This window comes from Pygocentrus nattereri, chromosome 1, assembly GCF_015220715.1.
Source record: "Pygocentrus nattereri isolate fPygNat1 chromosome 1, fPygNat1.pri, whole genome shotgun sequence".
In the NCBI taxonomy this organism is placed as follows: domain Eukaryota; kingdom Metazoa; phylum Chordata; class Actinopteri; order Characiformes; family Serrasalmidae; genus Pygocentrus; species Pygocentrus nattereri.
In genome coordinates, this window is record NC_051211.1 from 28,106,256 (window position 1) to 28,124,786 (window position 18,531).

The 18,531-nt window shown below is 39.8% G+C and overlaps 1 protein-coding gene across 1 annotated transcript; it reads left to right on the forward strand.

The window, feature by feature from the left end:
• The first annotated feature begins 695 nt into the window (after nt 1–695).
• LOC108435093 (bestrophin-3) lies at nt 696–16,805 on the forward strand. The gene is made up of 9 exons (XM_017710662.2): nt 696–1,137; nt 1,943–2,037; nt 3,907–4,140; nt 8,108–8,262; nt 8,767–8,844; nt 9,220–9,372; nt 9,771–9,851; nt 11,986–12,137; nt 14,359–16,805. Exons 1-9 carry the CDS (start codon nt 986–988, stop codon nt 15,122–15,124), a joined length of 1,866 nt encoding a protein of 621 aa, XP_017566151.2. The 5' UTR covers nt 696–985; the 3' UTR covers nt 15,125–16,805.
• Nucleotides 16,806–18,531: the final 1,726 nt, after the last annotated feature.

Sequence of the window (18,531 nt, forward strand, 5' to 3'; positions counted from 1 at the left end):
GACTGCACCATCACGCTGCATACACACACACACGCACACACACACCGGTCACTTTATTAGGTACACCTGTTCAGTTGCTCGTTAACACAAATAGCTGATCAGCCAATCACATGGCCGCAACTCAGTGCATTTACGCATGTAGAGGTGGTCAAGACAACTTGCTGAAGTGCAGACCGAGCATCAGAATGGGGGAAGAAAGGGGATTTAAGTGACTTTGAACGTGGCGTGGTTGTTGGTGCCAGACTGGCTGGTCTGAGTATTTCAGAAACTGCTGATCTGATGGGATTTTCACGCTCAACCATCTGTAAGGTTTACAGAGAACTGTCCGAAAAAGAGGAAATATCCAGTGAGCGGTCAGTTGTGTGGACGAAAATGCCTTGTTGATGTGAGAGGTCAGAGGAGAATGGGCAGACTGGTTCCAGATGATAGAAAGGCAGCAGGAACTCAAATAACCACCAAAAAGGAATGTTTCCAACACCTTGTTGAAAGTATGACACGAAGAATTAAGGGTCCAACCTTCTACTAGCAAGGTGTACCTAATAAAGTGGCCGGTGAGTGTAGACAAAACTTTCCATTGCACAGCATTTCTGTGTCTGAAGCAGGGCCCGCTGGTGTGTTCTCACTGCTCTCACAGAAATTAAATGAAGCTGAATCAAATTAAGAGACTGACGATATGAACAGACAGGTCAGCCGTTTCTGAAGCTGCAAGCCAATAAGCTGTTGGAAATGTATCTGGCAGCGAGCAGCGTGCGCTATGCACTTGGCCTGTGACTGTGAGGGAGCACGGAGATAAATTTAGTCGCGGTCTCCAGTCCGCTTACGACGGGATATGGCAGCACGGCGTGGCAGGAGCTGCTGCGTTCGGTCCTGAGTAAAACCCGAGCTGAAGAACATGCAGGCTCGCTTAGACACACGCTGAGCGGCGGACAGGCAGAAGAGTCCCGCAGCCAAGTCTACTCACTCCCCGGTGCCACCGAGGGGAAAGATGACCGTCACGTACTCCAGTAAAGTGGCCAACGCCACGTTCTTCGGTTTCCACAGGCTGCTAGTGCGCTGGAGGGGGAGCATTTACAAGCTGCTGTACCGCGAGTTTCTGGTCTTTGCGCTTCTGTATTCCATCCTCAGTGTCGTGTACAGGTAATCAAGACTCTTTCTAAACCACCGTCTATGAAGACGTATGAATAGCTCAGCGTCAAACGCACAGCTTCCCTGGATCTCATGGTTTTCATTATTTATTCGCTGAAATAGTTTATTTCCGAGATTAATTTATTAGCATTACACTTAACTGATTTCAGGGTTCGTAAACCCTACAAAACGTTTATAAACTCTTTGCATTTCATATTAACCGTTTATAACGTGCAGTTCGTTTCATGAGCTGAGGTAGACTGCATTTCACCTACACTCACGTTCAAACGTTTGGAATGGCCTTTTATTTGAATCGCTGCTGGATTATTTATTAATATTAATAACTTTTCATGTTTGTTTTCCAGAGCACTGTGAAGTTAAATGGTATCAAATGATGATGTAATTATCTATTAACAGCTATTTCTTGACGTCATCACTCTCGAGATTTGATCACAACTTTTTCTATACATTAGACTTTTTACATATCTTAGTATAACTTCTGTCTCACTGTTTCACAGCTTTCTCAGTCATTTTAGAATCATTACACCTCTGTTTATCATTCTGGACCAATCTAGCCTAACATTTCATTTTTTCCTAGAAAGTAGTTCAACTCAATGACGTTGTAAAAAGTGACATCATATTATAAATATTTCTGTAATGATGGATATGCACATGAATTTCCCATATCCTTGCATCCCTAGTCATGTCATTTAAAATGTAAATTAATAAAAATAATTCAACTGAAATTAAGTGTAGTCCTGGAATGAACACTGAAGTCCTCTGGATGTAACGCATGATATTTATCTGGTGTCTTCAGGTGGGTGCTAACGGATCCTCAGAAGCGTCTCTTTGAAAAACTGTCCATTTATTGTGACCGATACGCAGAACAGATCCCCGTAACTTTTGTACTTGGTAAGTGGCTACTGGCCAACCTCTCCTGACATCTCTGATCTCTGCTTTCTACGGAGTTGTAGGAGGTCAGATGGGACATAGGTCATCCGTGAATTTGTGTGGTTTTCTATAATCACTTAGACAAAGGAATCAGATTACATTACCTTTATGTAGAAGTGGGCAATATGGCAAGGTGTTGTTGTTGTAATAGATTTGATCGTACTCCACTTTTCTGAGTGCATCCTGGTTATTGTTAGTCATTCTAAACTACTGAACATTTGCAGGTATCAGATTTAGGCTAATTATAGAGGACTTGTAAACAACAACATCCAGTGTATAGTCACTGCTGAAACTGCATAAGAAACAAGTAGCTGCTCATTACGCCTGTATTTTACTTTATTTCATTCTTTTAATCAGATGCATTTCTCCTTCTTAAATAGCTCATTTATGGAAATGTTGAATTAAAAAAAACTTGATCCAATTTGATTCACAAATCTCACGTTTCTTTATGTGTGATGTTAGATTCTTACGTTAAAGTAATTTGAGTGGACGTGCCAGGCTAGTCCACTCATGGCATTACTGACAGACACCAAAAATGCCAATACGGTTGGACTTGTAACTGTCTCCTTTGTGTAAGAAAGATGGCAGCATGCTGATTGTGACAGAATATTGATAACTGTAATCCTTGAATGATGCCAGTCATCAGAAATTCATTGTCAGCTGTTAAGCAAACAAAGGAGACTGTGTGTGTCTGTGAAATAATGAGCAGACTAATTTATCCAACAGACATGGCATGCACAGAGTATAGCCTGTCCATTTTTGCATGTCCGTTATGCTTAAATAAGTAAAGTACATTTTTACTATACCCTGCAATAGTTCTGCACAACCAACATACACATACTGTTATGTGGAACTACATTCATCTTATTGGAAAAACTTCAAAGCTTTAGGTTCACCAAAAAATAAAATTCAGTTTTACCTACACTAAATAGAATCAATCAACCAAGACATGTTTGATGTTTGCTTCTTTAGTTTAGATTAATATTTGTGGTACATCTATTTCTACCATTACTTGCTACTTACATTAGCCTCATAGCTCCAGTACAAAAATAAGGAAGCATACAACAGACCAAACATGTCTTAGCAGATTGATTGCATTTTGGGTGAGGGAAAAAGTTGCATATTTTTTTTGTGTATACATATACACACACACTATATATGTTTTTATTGTATGTACACATTGGCTATTTTATTGGGAACACTGTATAGGTGAATGTTGTAGTTTATAGTTATTGACTGTAGCTCGTGTTTCTGTATTAATGGAAAATACCCACTATAGAAACACCAATGACCGGGCGTTTTGTGGATGGTGGACCATTCTTGGTGCAGCAGTGACCCTGACTTGGCTGGAAGTGTGGTACAGCAGTGATGCTGGAGTTTTTAAACACTGTGTACACTTACTGGCCAATTTATTAGACTATCTGGTTGCTCCAACTTCTAGAGAAAATATATTTTTCTTGCTCAATTTGTGTCATTCATTCTCTATTCCTTCATCACTGCGCAGTTTCGATCCAGAGGACCACTGGATGTTTTGAGATTGAGATCTCTCAATCTATGGTGGTCCATTTTCTGCTGATGAAGAGAAAAGAGAGGGCTGACACAGTGTGCATCAATGGATAGGCTAAAGTCAGTAGTAGTAACATTATGTGCACTGCTTTTTTTAACCTATAAATTGGACTTTTATGGTAGAAGTACTTGATAAAATGACCCCTGAATTTAGGCACAACGTATATGTAGGACACTGTAGGTTCTGTAATGGCTGGAAAACCCCCCCTGACCCACTGACATTGTATACCTACAACATCAGTTACCTAAACTTTGCCACTACAGGGTTCTATGTCACACTGGTGGTGAACCGCTGGTGGAACCAGTTCCAGAACCTGCCATGGCCAGACCGACTCATGTTTCTCATCTCCAGCTGTGTTCAGGGCCGGGACGAACAGGGGCGGCTGCTGCGTCGCACACTAATGCGCTACGTCAACCTCACCTCACTACTTATCTTCCGCTCAGTTAGCACGGCTGTCTGCAAGCGTTTTCCTACCATTGACCATGTGGTGGAAGCAGGTAAACATAAAACACACCTGTTGGTATTTTTCGTTTCTCTCCAGGATTGGGAATCCCTTGTTTGTTGGTGCTTTATCATACAGAGGCATAAACTTGCTGAAAAAAACAGCTGGTGACCAGCAATGATGCTGTATGCTTATTTTTCTAGCAGCATGAAATCAATCCAAGAGTTGTTCTGAAAAGGTGATTAGCAGTGATATAGTGGTCACAATAATAGTGATATTAAAACTGCTACTATTGGAAACACAGTTAGCAGTGGCATATTTTATAGTGTAAATGGTACAAAGACATTTAGTTTGTTTTATTACTTATTTCTTATATGGAGATCACATTTCACCTACATAAATGTTACATAAAGTGCTGTTTGAGCACTTTCCAAAAACATATAAAACATAATTTAATTAAATTAACTAATTTGGATGGACATCTAGCCACTGGTACATTTTCTTGATTAAATGACTGTGCAGCTTACTCTTGATTTTATTCTCAGTTTGTTCATTACAGCTAAACACAAGTCCTCTGTCTAACCTCCGTTCCTCTGAAGTGTACTGAAAGCTAATTCCGTGACGCAACAAGTGCACCAATTAGCTGAAATAATATCAAATAGTCCACAGTTCATCTGCAGTAAAAACCCAACCAGCATGGGCTAAAAGCTCTAGAGCAGAGGCAAAAGTTACATAACAAACCACTAAAAGAAAGTGGGTGGTTTGTATTTAAAATCTTTGTTAGATAGGTTGATTCCACTGCAGTGGCTCAAAGCCCATGTTCCCTGGAAATTGAAGCTTGTGTGTATAAGGTTGCCATTCATAAACAGTTTAGCAATTCTCAGAAATAATTCTGTAAACACGGCGTGTAAGTGGAGGAGAAAACAAAATAATTAGCGTTTGCTGACATTATAGAAGAGCATTTTAAGGAAGACATATATCAAGAAACACAAGCAGTAGAAACACCCCCCCCCCCCCCCCCACTCCCCCCAGACCGTTATGGCCTGCTTACACCTTGCGTCAACATGTGTTCTGTGTCAGGATTGTATCAGCCCCAACAAAACGTAGAAAGACATTTCTTTAAATGTAAACGGTGATGTGTTGAACACATTCAGCACTCCACTCCATGCGCTCCACATCCGTATTAGGAGGTCATTGTTGGTGTGAATGTGTGTGTGACTGTGATGGACTGGTGGACATTTGTGAGCAAATTTTGAGTTGGAGTGTCCGAGCTTGGAAATAGAATGTGTTTGAAAATATGTAGGTTTGCAACAGAGGAGGGAGGAAAGACCAGGTAGCAGTGGTTAGTTTGTGTGAAAACCATGTGAAATGCAATCATCTGCTCTTTTGTTTTACCAAGTTTGTTGGAACTAGTGAAATCAGTGGAATTCTGTGAGATGATGAGAGGGCTGAAAAAAAGCATTGCATGCTTTGTGTCACCAGTTAAATGCCAAATGTGATGGCTTCAGGTTGAAAGGGAGTATGGAAGCATTTTTACAGGAGGATAAAGAATTAAAAAAGTATTACAGTATCAGGGAGTTTGCATGTTCTCCCCATGTCGGCGCGGGTTTCCTCTGGGTACTCCGGTTTCCTCCCACAGCCCAAAGACATGCAGTCAGGCCAATTGGACATGCTGAATTGCCCCTAGGTGTGAATGTGTGAGTGACTGTGTATGGTTGTCTGTCTGTTTGCCCTGCGATGGACTGGAGACCTGTCCAGGGTGTATCCTGCCCTCTGCCCAGTGACAGCTGGGATAGGCTCCAGCACCCCCTGCAACCCAGAAGGCAGAAGTGAATTAGAAGATGTGTCTGTAGAAGAAGATTACAATATCAGATGAATTAGTGATACTATTATGAAATGCAGTCTCAAGGCAGAAGTTGAATCTTTCTACTAGGCTTGAAAATTGATCAGTAGGTTGTTACTTGTTGATGGAGGAACTTAACAAATAAATGTATGAGGTACTTTCTTCATGAACACAGAACTTAACACCAAAGTGGTGTGGATCATTTATTAGATCATTTTCCAAAGCATTTTGTGAATTATGATGGTTAGATATAAGAGCAGTTGGACTCAGTGCTTCCTCTGGCTATCTGGTGGCAGGCAGTGTCTCCATAAGTCTCCATATGGTTAACTACAGTGTAATAAGTTATGACTGACCTTCCTTCTCTAGCTTGCAGTTTTTATACCTGGTAGGGTATGGCAGAACCTGCTCATCATCAGTGGAGAACATCTGTTATGGATTAATGAGCCATGTGGTTCTTTTGAAAGGGAGGCTTTAGCACCCTGGAAAGTGCCTTGGGAATCTATGTTCGGTTAAGCGCTGAACCATTGTCACACCTGGAAGTCTTGGAGCAGTGTCTGAGGTAACTATCTGGATGACAAAGGGCTAGTAAAAATCAGGGTTCCTGAGGATAGGCTCTTTTGTGAGCGCTGTCTTTGTGTTGGAATAGTGTTGAAATGTCCCTTTACCCGACCTCACAGTGGATACGCAGTCAAAGTTAGTGGTAAGTGCTCCCACAGACTTTCATTGGCTGCTGCTTTGCAATGACTCCTTATTGTGTATTTATTTGATGTTGAATGGCATGGGTGGCTGGGGGCTGCACAGACGATGACAGGGAAGTGGTCCATGAGTTCAACAAGTTCTTCACCCTGAGTTCTTCTGCCTCATTGGATCAGGGTCCTGGCAGGTGCTTCTCTCACATCTGAAAGAACTGAAGGCAAGAGCTGTGGTTCTATCCATTTTTCAGTAAGTATAACTTGTTCCAGGTGACAATTTAATGGCCTCACCTCTTACATGGTTTAGTTCCATGAAGTCCTTGAAGCCTCACAACCCTTGAGCAGTTTAGAAGGGGAGAAGCTGGTCAAAGCCTGTCCTGGAGAACATAAAACAGAAAGATATTCCAGTCTTGCTCATCCCAATCTGATATTACAGCCTATAGCATTCTTTTCAGGTCGTTTTTTTTGTAGTCAGAGTCGAGGGCCACCTGTGAAGACAGAGAAAAGTAAGTTAGTTGAGCCTCTCCTGTTATACATGGTCAATATATGGAACCATTTTGCTATATCCCACATTTCCCTGTATCCCTGTAAGAGCTTCAACATGTAGAGATATGCTTATCTGGCATCATCAGGAGTGAGTTTGCATGCTGTCCTCCATAGATCTAGAAGGGGCTAAGAGGGGGCTGTTGTGTCTGTTGTGTTGTGCTGTGTCAATTTGTGATGTGTCTAAGGTAGCAGGCCTGATTGATGTCCTTTGGTGAGCACTGCTCTCCATGATGCTGCAGTAGATGCTCTGTTGACCTCAGTGATGGGTGTTGAGAGAAAATTGCTTGAACATTGCAGTTCCTCAAGCTCCAAAAGTTTACATTTGTTATGATTAGTTGTGATAACACTTTGGCCATCCACTGGACAGCACCCTAAAGATTGACTGGTGGTTCTGCATTGTCTAATCTGTATCTCTGTTGGTGAATCATATAAAGGTATGCCTAATTTGTTAGTTCAGCAGCAGGAAGGAACTAAAAAATGAATTTATAAAGCAGGGTGTAAATACCTTGCAGCAGTGCTCAGAACCAAACCTCCAAAGCAAGTTTTATGGATTTAGCTTGAAAGACAGCTTGATAGGAAAATAGAAATAGCTTGAAAAAAATGCTAGTGGGGAGAAACAGAAAGATAGCTGGATGAAAAAGAGGGATGTGAGTGAGTTATCTTTCTAAGCACAAGCAATATGAGTGAGTCTATTATGAATGTTTGGTAACTGTAGCTTTAAAACTATACAAAAAAGTATATAAACAAGAAAATAATAATAAGACAGAGAAATGAAAGCATAATCTGTTTGGACAGTTTGTTGCCTAGTTCAGCAAAGATGACCGCTTTGGAGCAAAAAATAAAACTACATGTTTCTGCCCACCTTTTGCTGTTGCCACTGATTGATTGGTATCAGAGAGCATGCAGATTTTTGTCAAATCACTATTTTAAACATTTGTCAGGCTTCATGACACAAGAGGAGAGGAAGATCTTTGAGAACCTCAAGTCACCACATCTCAAATATTGGGTCCCAGTTGTGTGGTTCACTAATCTGGCCTCCAAAGCTAGGAAAGAAGGCCGGATCAAAGACAGTGTGGATCTTCAGACCATCCTCAATGTAAGACTTGTCCTGTCTTTTTCTAAAGTCTCTCAGGTCATTCATAAAACTGTACGTAAGCATCAGTAATCAACAACTATATATATGATATATGAATCGGATCAAACTATAGTTTAGCTTTCTCCTGCACCATAACAGCTTGTGCTGCTAAAATATTGGACACCTTCCCAGAATGTGGCCAGCCAGTAGAGTCACATTCAGGCCATAACCTTGTGCAAGGTTAAAATGCTGGCTCATGTATCTATGGAAGAACTTCAGTAGTCTGTCTGCCGAGACAACGTTAGGAATGTCTTAGTGAGTCAATCCAGAGAATAAATACAAGATATAATCAGGTTACTGAGATATAGAGTGTTGGGTGGTTTGAGACTTTGTTGACCTTTGACAAGGAGCTAAAGTCAGAAGATGACTAATAAAATGCCTCCAGGGGGAAATTCATCAGACTTGTCAGTGTTTTAAGATAGATGAAGAATAGCTGCAAGCACTTGATTGTGTTTATGTGTCCAGGAGATGAACAGATTCAGGTCCTGGTGTTCTACTTTGTTTGGTTACGATTGGGTTGGGATTCCTCTGGTCTACACACAGGTGAGGTTACACTTCTACATACAGTGCAAAACCAATTATCTCCGGTCCCAGAGTTGTTCTGCACAGAAATGAGCTTTCAACGATGGGAACCCCCACCAGATGAAGGCATATCAACATCATTGTTTAGCTTAGTGGCCACATGAGGCATTGTCTTTTCCTGAGGAAATTATACCATATTATCTCTTTCATCAAGGAGTCCTATACACATTGTAACATGTTGTGTTAATGGCATAGTAAGCTATTACAATAATATGTATTAATTAATTAAAATAATGTGATTAATTGCAATTCATTGTTTCTCATTTGACAGCCCTAATAATCATGAGAAATAGTTGGTTTAATTGTGTAATGAGAAACTCTCTCTCCCACCAACAGGTTGTAACCTTGGCGGTGTACACGTTCTTCTCAGCCTGTATCATAGGTCGACAATTTCTTGACCCTGCACAAGGCTATCAGGGTCATGACCTTGACCTCTATGTGCCAGTCTTCACTCTGCTCCAGTTCTTCTTCTATTCCGGGTGGCTGAAGGTCAGACAAAAACATCACACTCACATTTTCCTTGCTCATTTTGTCTTAGCTGTTCTGACTCACTTTGTGTATGGCATTTGATATTTAAATAGAAATGAGGAGAAGTAAGAAAAATACCTGTACTGCTGACTTAGTATGTTACTCAAAACAAACTAATTAAAGTTGGATTTTGTTTGCCATGAAGGGGCATAATACTCATAAAACATGTCTGCAAACCAAATTAGATCACACATTTCCTCCACATCCTGGCAAGCCCCAGTGAAATTACTACTACAAATGAGGTGTTAACAACCAGGCATCATCATAAGGGCCACACACTTCTAAAATTACCATACATGTGCCTTTTTCTTCTTTGTCATTCACATATCTTCGGTTCAATTAAATGTCTGTTCCTTCAGGTGGCTGAGCAGCTCATAAACCCATTTGGAGAAGATGATGATGACTTTGAGCCCAATTGGTGCATTGATAGAAACTTGCAGGTAAGTCTTGTTGAGCACATGGATGGATAGCAATGCACTAAAACACCTAATGTTTACGTGTTATAAACAGAAAACCTATATCGCCCATGTGCAGATATATATAGCAGATAAAGCAGTTGCCCCTTAAACCTATCTACTGGTTGTGCCACCCTTGGTAGTAACAAGTGCAATCAAATGTTTACAGTAACTTGTGATAGGTCTTGTATATCACTGTGGAGGAATGTCAACACACGTATCTTTTCAGGATAGTTTTACTTCGGCTGCGTTGGAGGGTTTTTGAGTATGAACTGTTTGTTTAAGGTCGTGCCACATCATCTCAATGGGATTCCAGTCAAGACTTTGACTCAGCCAGTCCAAAACCTTTAATCATTTGGTTTCTTTTAATCCATTGAAAGATGGACTTGCTTGCATGCTTCAGATCATTGCCCTGCTGGGTACTCCAACTGCACTTGAGCTTTAGGTCAGAAACTGACATTCTCCCAGTATTTGGGAGACATCAGAATTCATGGTTCCATCAGTTATGACTCATCAATCCACAGAATATTATCCCTTGGGGGTCAATCTAGATGTTCTTTGGCCAGCAACTCTCCTATGGATGCCATTTTTGCCGAGTGAAGCCTGCTGTTTATTAGATTTATTAGATTTCTTTTGTGACCTCACGAATGAGTCGTCAATGTGCTCTTGGTAAAATTTTCATGGGTTGGGTACACCTAGGAAGGTTTATCACTGTTCCAGTTTTTCTTCATTTGTGGATAATGACTCTCACTGTGGTTCTCTGGATTCCCAGAGCCTTAGCAATGGCTTTGTAACCTTTTTCAAACTAGTAGGTTTTAATGACGTCTGTATTTGAATCTCTTTAGAATGTGCCAACATGTGCTGCTTTTCACATTACCAGACAGGTTCTATACAAGTGATGTATTATTAATAGGTCTGGCAGTAATCATGCCTAGTTGTGGTTAGTGAAATCGAAGCCAATAGTCAACTGAATGTGGTTGATTTCTTAGCTATGGGGTGATTACTTTTTCATACTGGGCCATGTAGGGCTGAACAGCATTTTTCCTTCAATAAAGATAGCATTTAGCATTTTATGTTTACTTGAGTGAACTTTGCGTAACATTAATTAGTGAGGTGATCTGAAACATTCAAGTGTGACAAATAAAGAAAAAGAGAAGAAATTGGGTAGAGGACAAATAATTAATTAATAAATTAATTGATTGATAATTTTTTGATCCCACAACCAGGGAAATTCCCTCTCCGCATTTAACCCATCTGTGAAGTGAAACACCACATACACACTAGTGAACACACACACACTAGGGGGCAGTGAGCACACTTGCCCGGAGCGGTGGGCAGCCCTATCCACAGCGCCCGGGGAGCAGTTGGGGGTTAGGTGTCTTGCTCAAGGACACCTCAGTCATGAACTGTCAGCCCTGGGGATCGAACCGGCGACCTTCCAGTCACAGGGCCAGCTCCCTAACCTCCAGCCCACGACTGTCCCCAAATACTTTTTCACAGCACTGTATGTATGTGATACATTTTTTTGATGTACATAGAATTATTCAGAGTAGTTTGACCTGAAATGGAGCATTGTAGAAAAATTATTGGCTCTTTACCATGGTGATGGAAACCAGGGGTTGTAATATCAGCACAAATATAGTAATTTTATTTGCTATCTGAAGTGACCAGTGAGATTGGATTCTGAGATTTTATATGCAATGCTGGTAAAGGTAAAACAAAAAAAATGTTAAACAAAAAAAGGGACTATTTTGCCTTAGAACGCCATCCATGTACCTCTCCGCCATTAACAGAGTTTATCAAATTTGTTTTTATGTTACCTCAAATCTGTTGTAGAGTCTCAAGCAAAATCTCCCTGTAGGTTTCATCCCCAGCTCTAATTTAACAAACCTCATTCAGCTAAACAAGGACTATTAAAGACAATATTTGGATGGATCTTGTGAGGTCAATTAGGGTTGGAGCTAAATCTTTTAGGAAGGTAGATCACCAGCGGCAGGGTTGGTTGACCGCAAAATATATCATATATCTAGAGTCTTGAGTCACCTAGGGTTTTTGGTGTAATCATTTATATCTGATCTTATTTAGAAAAGGATGACTAAGTGTGGCTGCATTACTGCAGGTGTCTCTGATGGCAGTGGATGAGATGCATATGAATATTCCTCACATGACTAAAGACATCTATTGGAACGACCCTGATGTGCGGCCACCATACACACGCGCTTCTGCTGATTACTGCATCCCATCCTTCCTGGGCTCTACTACTGACATGGGGTGAGCAGGAGTCTCATGGAAAACCAAACCAGTGCTTCTCACACCAGACCTCACTGGAGGCCCCTGGTTTCTATTGGAACTTGCATCTAAGTACACCTGTACCAAGTATCCAGTGTTCTCAGTCAATTGGTTCAAACGTGGTGTGGAGTTTGGATAGAGTAAAAATCTGGAACGTATGGTAGGCATTGTCATTGCTGAACACATTAAGGCTGAGTCCACATGTATGGGGTGGTTCCACAAAAATGGAATTTTAGGTCACTTAAAAGTGAGCTTTTGGGTATTTTTTTAAAAGCTCATTTTACTGTATTGGACATACATTAGGACAAGGCTATTCACTCAGTTGTTTAGTTCGGTTATATCTGTGTCAATTACATGTTTACTTAATTTAGCTTTATTTTATTACTACACTTTATTTGTATATGCAAACAGTGAGGTATCCATGGCCAAATTACATATTTTGTTTATTTTTGTGAATACTACACTTACCTTTATGTGAAAAGAAGTAAACACAACCTCTGCATCAAATTCTAAATTTGATTAACTTAAAGAATAGGGAAGAAAATTGAATGGTGGCATGTGCAAAAGTATGGATAGATGCTAAGTCACTAGAGTCACAAAAGTCTTTAGCATGTTCAATATATATTTCCAATAACATTCAAATCAGGAGACTGTGTGGGAAGGGCCAAATACTTTAGATTATGTTTAATCAAGTAGTTGATGATTTTTGAAGTACCTGACTGACTGTGTGAATGTGCAGTGTTTCCTGTGCCCCTGGCTGCCAGACCTTCTCAAAGCATTGTAGATCCATCCCTGTGCTTAAGAGATAGCAAGGTGTTCTTTTAATCAAACAATCATTTTCTCTGCAAACATGCCTTTAATGATTGTGGCCAGAGAGTTCTAATTTTAGTACCAGCTCACACTTTCTGCTGTCTGAAATAGATGTTGTTTTGCATACTCCAGATGTTGACTTTTGTGATGAGGTCACAAAGTTTCCTTCTGATGACTCTTCCATGAAAATCATGTTTGTGCAAGTAATGCTGCAGAGTAGAATGGTGCACAATCATTCCTATGTCAGATAAATCTAATTGTAGGATCTTTTTGGTCATATGGGTGTTTTGGTGAAACAGTTCATTGGGAGAAAAAAAAAACTAAAAAGAAGTCTTCTTCATATTTCTGAAGCTTGGTCTGTCCATCTAATGTCAATAAGATATTCTTGGATGTTTCTCCTGAGTAAAATACGTCAGTAATCTCAAGTGTCTCCTCGCAAGTTTTAGTGGGGGAGTTTTAGGAGAATCACCTGTAAGTCTTCTGAGCCGTTTCAGTGTCATTTGAGCAATAAAATTTTCATCTGGGTTTGCCTTTCTGGCCAGCATATTATCAGTTCTAGCTGACGGTTTTCCACATCTTGCCTTGGCTTCTATAGTTCCTTTGAAGTGTAATTTCTTAAGTGTAATTTCTTAATGCTATTTTGAAAGTGTGAGCTAGAAGCACTTTGATATCTTTGTATAGCCTTCCCCTGCTTTGTAGGTATCAGTTAACTTCCTTTTTCAGATCCTCTGTTGAGTATTAGCACAAGGTTTAGTACTTGTTACACTTTAGAATTGCTGGCAGTACCTAAAGATGATATTTGACTTGCCCAACCAGTGCTAAAGCATCAATTAAGACCTAACAAGTTCTGAGACTTTACAACTGGGAGGGTGTCCAAACTTTGGCGCATGCCACAATTACTATTTGATTTGTTTTGTTTAAGTTAATCAAATATAAAGTAAGTACACATTAACATCTGCACAAAAACGTTATTTACTGCAGAGGATGTATTTACTTACACAATTTACTTGGCACACAACTTGAAGTCCACCCATATTAATCCCTCTTAGGTTTGTCATCAATTGTTATCTTAATACTTTTAAACACCACCATTATGTTTGTTGCATTTGCAACACACTGTCACTTGTATTGACGCTCGATATTTTAATTAATATGCATATTCCTTCATTCATTTGACATTAAATTTTACAAACATGAGCATTTTCAAAATATTTCTGAAAAGGCTGTTCTTGTGTTTGTGTGTGGTTTATTTTTTGTTTGTGTATTTTACAGAGTAGAAAAGGGGAGTGTTTACAGAAGCATTCCTTCACATACTGAGCAAAGCAGATAACTAATACACATATAGTATATAGCTTGCCTACCTTGTAACTTAATTCCTAATGGTTTCTTCTAGGCTCTCTGAAATGCTGCAGGATGAGGAAATTGATATTCAGGATCCCTGGCGGCGGGGGTCAGTTCTGGGCCGTATGCGTCGCTTGCTGAGTGTCCAGGAGCCACCTAATTTACGTATCCGCCCATCTTTCAAGCGCCACAGCAGTGATATTGCCAGCTTCTTCCCCTTTCCCACTGAACATCGTGTCCACCCTGGACCAGAGGAGAGCATGGCAGGCCACCATAGGCCATATTTCCATCCTCATCAGCAACATGTGCCGGACACCCTCAGCACCCTCAGGGAGGTGAACAGCACCCCTTCTTCTCCTGAGACCCGAGCACGCAGTCTTTCTCATAAAAGTGCACCTACGGTAGAGGTTAACGAAGGTAAATCCAGTCTTGGTAACCATGACAACAGTGTTGCTCAGGAATCTTCAGTGCTGAATGCTTCATCAGAACTGGATCAGACCCCGAATACTGAAGCTCATCTAGAGGAGCTTTGTGGTGAGGAGCAGAGCGGAGCAGACAGCTCTGCAGAAAGAGAGCCCAAGAAGTTTTGCAGCAGATCGCTAGCTGAAAAAATGAAAAAGAGGCAGCTGTCATTTCATCTGTCAAGACAGAACTCCAGGAGCTCCATGGGGAGCCTGCCCAGCCCCAAAACTTTATTGAAAAGGAAAGCACAAATCACAGCCCCACAGTCGCCAGCCAGAAGCTCCCAGCCGGATATGCCACAAAGCACCGACGCCGAAGAAGCAAGCAACCAGGAGAAGGAACAGAAAAACAGCTGAAAACAGTTCAAAACCAGAGTGTCTCCACTTTAAATCCCAAGGTATAACTGGACGCCCTCTAGGGGCAAAGCATTTAACCCTCCATTGCCCCAGGTGGTGTGTACTGCTCCCAGAGTAGTATATTGCCTGGGTATATTTAGGCAGCAAAATGACGAGTTTCACTCACTTCTTCTGTTTTCTTTTAAAGATGTGTTTTACTAGCATCATAGGATCAGTAAAGTACATAACATGATTGCTGTGAATCTCCCATTCACACAGTTCTGTGTTCTCTCCCATTCATGCTGTTCCACAATGTTCTCCTTTTCTACTCTTATAGAATGTTTCCTCCGTTCACACAGTTCTACAATATTCCCTTCTAGGAAGCTCTGTTCTATCCATACTCTCATAGAATATTCTTCCCTATTCATGCTGTTCTAGAATGTTTTCCTTTATCCACATTATTCTAAAATGTTCTCTACCATTTGTGCTGTTCTAGAATGTTATCCTCCTTCCACACTCTCATAAAATGTTCTCCCCCCATTCAGACTGAGAACATTCATCATCCATTCACAATAATTGGATATGCCCCCTCGATCACAGTTTCATTTGGATTATAGATTCTTGTTGAACTCTACAAAGTCAGCTGCATTCATTAGAATATCGGTGTGTGTTTGGGAAGTATTAGGCCATTTGCCTTTAGGGAGTTTCAACTGAAAAGCTGGTCCATTATTATGATCCCTGGTTTCAACCTTGTGAACAGTCCTGTGACTAAAACACTGGTAGTAATTTTGTCCAGGATTGATTTGCATTGGTTGGATATTTTGAAAGGCAATTTCTTGAACAGTTTGCAAGTTGTGTGCTCTAAATGAAATGTGTGTGTATTTATGTGTTGTGATAACTGAAAATCACAATCTGCCTGAGGATTTAGGACAATAGCAGGACGTGTTTACAATATTATTAATATTATTTAAAATAGTACCAAAGGATTCTCTTCCTATATCACTAACATGCTGCAACTACTGTTTTTTTACTTGCTTAACAATACTTGCATATCCTAAGTATTTTTCAATATATGATGTTATTTAATGTATACAGTTATTATTGACTTAAAAGAGCTGGCATAAGTTTAAATCAGTCATTTTTTTTTTACCTCTTGATGGCTTTAACATTATAAATCTCAAATGTGGGAAATGAGATACTGGCAACAAGCGAAGATTTATTTGTACCAAAGTGAGTTTGAACTTTGCTTCCCAGTTTTTTTGGAAAGCTGGGGCCATAAGCTGTGTGTCGTGTTTTAAGCTTTAAATAAGAGAATGCAGTGTTTAAAATGGTGAGTGTTATAGTTAATGCTTAGAGTGTTTATAACGTTTATTGCTGAATGAGAGAGTGTTGCTGTATGCAGTGTTCGCATGTGTGTTTTGGAGAAGTTATTTGTTTATGAATAGTAATGAGGTATGCACTCTTAACTATGTTTAAGTGTGTGGACGTCTATAATATCAAAACAGCTGTGTGAGAGTACACTCCCATCATGCTCATTCTACCAAGAATACAGTATTTGGCTCTCCATGTATTTGTTATGATGAAAAGTTTTTCTTCAGAAACGGTGATTAAATCACTACTAAATCACGAACACTAATCTGTGTTTGACATTATGTTTCCAGGTTGCTTATTTTTTAAAACATTAAAAAAAATTTCAGAAATACACATGGTGCAGGGCATTTAAAGTTCTCTAAAGCAGATGTATACAATCTAGTCCTTTTATAAAATTGTTGATGGAGCTATTGCTATGACTACAGAAATAATATTGGTATTATTAGAGTTGTGGACATGAATTGTTTTTTATGAAGAAGGGAGGTCACCAGCAGGGCTCCATACCCAGTGCTGACAGGGTTTATATTATTTTCCAGAAAAAAATACTTCAGAAAGAATGAGAGAAGGTAGGTGAGCTTGCTTTCATTGAATATCTCCACATTGCCACATTGATTTACTGCATGCGAGCTGAATCTGTTTAGATATAGCCTGCCTAACAAAAATGACGTAGACCAGGTGCACTGGCCAAAACATGCACACCTACCTCGAAAAGATCAAGCATTAATCTTACTCAGTATAAGAGAAAATGAAAACTGTTCTCAGGTGGCAAATACCACGTTTGTGAAGAGATAACAATGATAATGATGATAATAATAATGATAATAATAATGATAATGGCTGTAATGACATATTTCAACCACTAGATGTCAAAAAGGAGCCACATTTACTTTGAACTAACTGCTTTAAATTTGGAATATGTGTGCAAGAACAAGCACTGCAGATTTTCATACACCTAATAACTTTTCCTTTTTAATTTTTAATAGCATTCATCCACTCATTCACATGGATCATCACACACACACACACAGTCTCACCTGTAAACCTTGGAGTGTGCCAAGTATTGTATTAAAGTGCTGAGTCCAGCAGCTGTTACAGGATGTGTAGTGATGAAAAAAGAATAAGTGAGGTAACATTCAGATAAGTGGGGTAATAAGGCAGGTAAGTGATGCGCAAGAAGAAACTCTGGTCCGAGACTCTTCACAGAGAATGGAATGCTGAGTGTTACAATATATCATGTATGCTATATACCAGAATACTTAAGATGTGCAGTTGGAATATTTGTGTAAATTTTAAATATTCAAGAGAGTGATGGCTTATGGAAAGAAACTTCTCTGTATCCTGGATGTCCTGATCTTCATTTGGCCGAAGCGCCAGTCTGAGGGAAGGTGCTGAAACAGGTAATGGCCAGGGTGTGCTGAAATAATTAATTATTATAATATATTTGAATAATTATAATATTACAGACTCAGATTTGTTTACATTGGTGGTGACAGGAACCAGGGGATGTGATGCAAATATAGCCATTTTTTTTACATTCAGTGAGTGAATTTGTTTGTTTGAAAGGTTTTGAAAATCAATGGAATTCTCCTTTAAATATTCCAAAATTAATAGAAATAATACATACATCAATAAAAACAGAACTGGCTTGAAATAAACAAGTTGACTTGGGGGGGGGGGGGGGCAGCTAATTATGTTAAAATGTAAAACTGGTGGAAGGCTTGAAGTTGATAGGCAGTTGTTATGGTATTCCAGGTTGTTGTATTAAATTCACTACCTCTTTAAATTCGCTTAAACTGCAAATCCACTGTTACCCTAAATCCATTGCCTCTTGAAATCCACTGTTATCGGAAATCCAATGGCACCTTAAATCTCTAGCTATTTTACATTAATTGCTACTTTAAATCCAGTGCTTCCTTAAATCCAATGCTTCCTTAAATCCACTTTCACTTTAAATCTCCTGCTACCTTAAAAATAGTACTCCTTTAAATCCAGTGCCTCTTTAAATATACTTGAACCTTAATCACATTAGATCTCCTGCAACTTAAAGTCTATTGCTA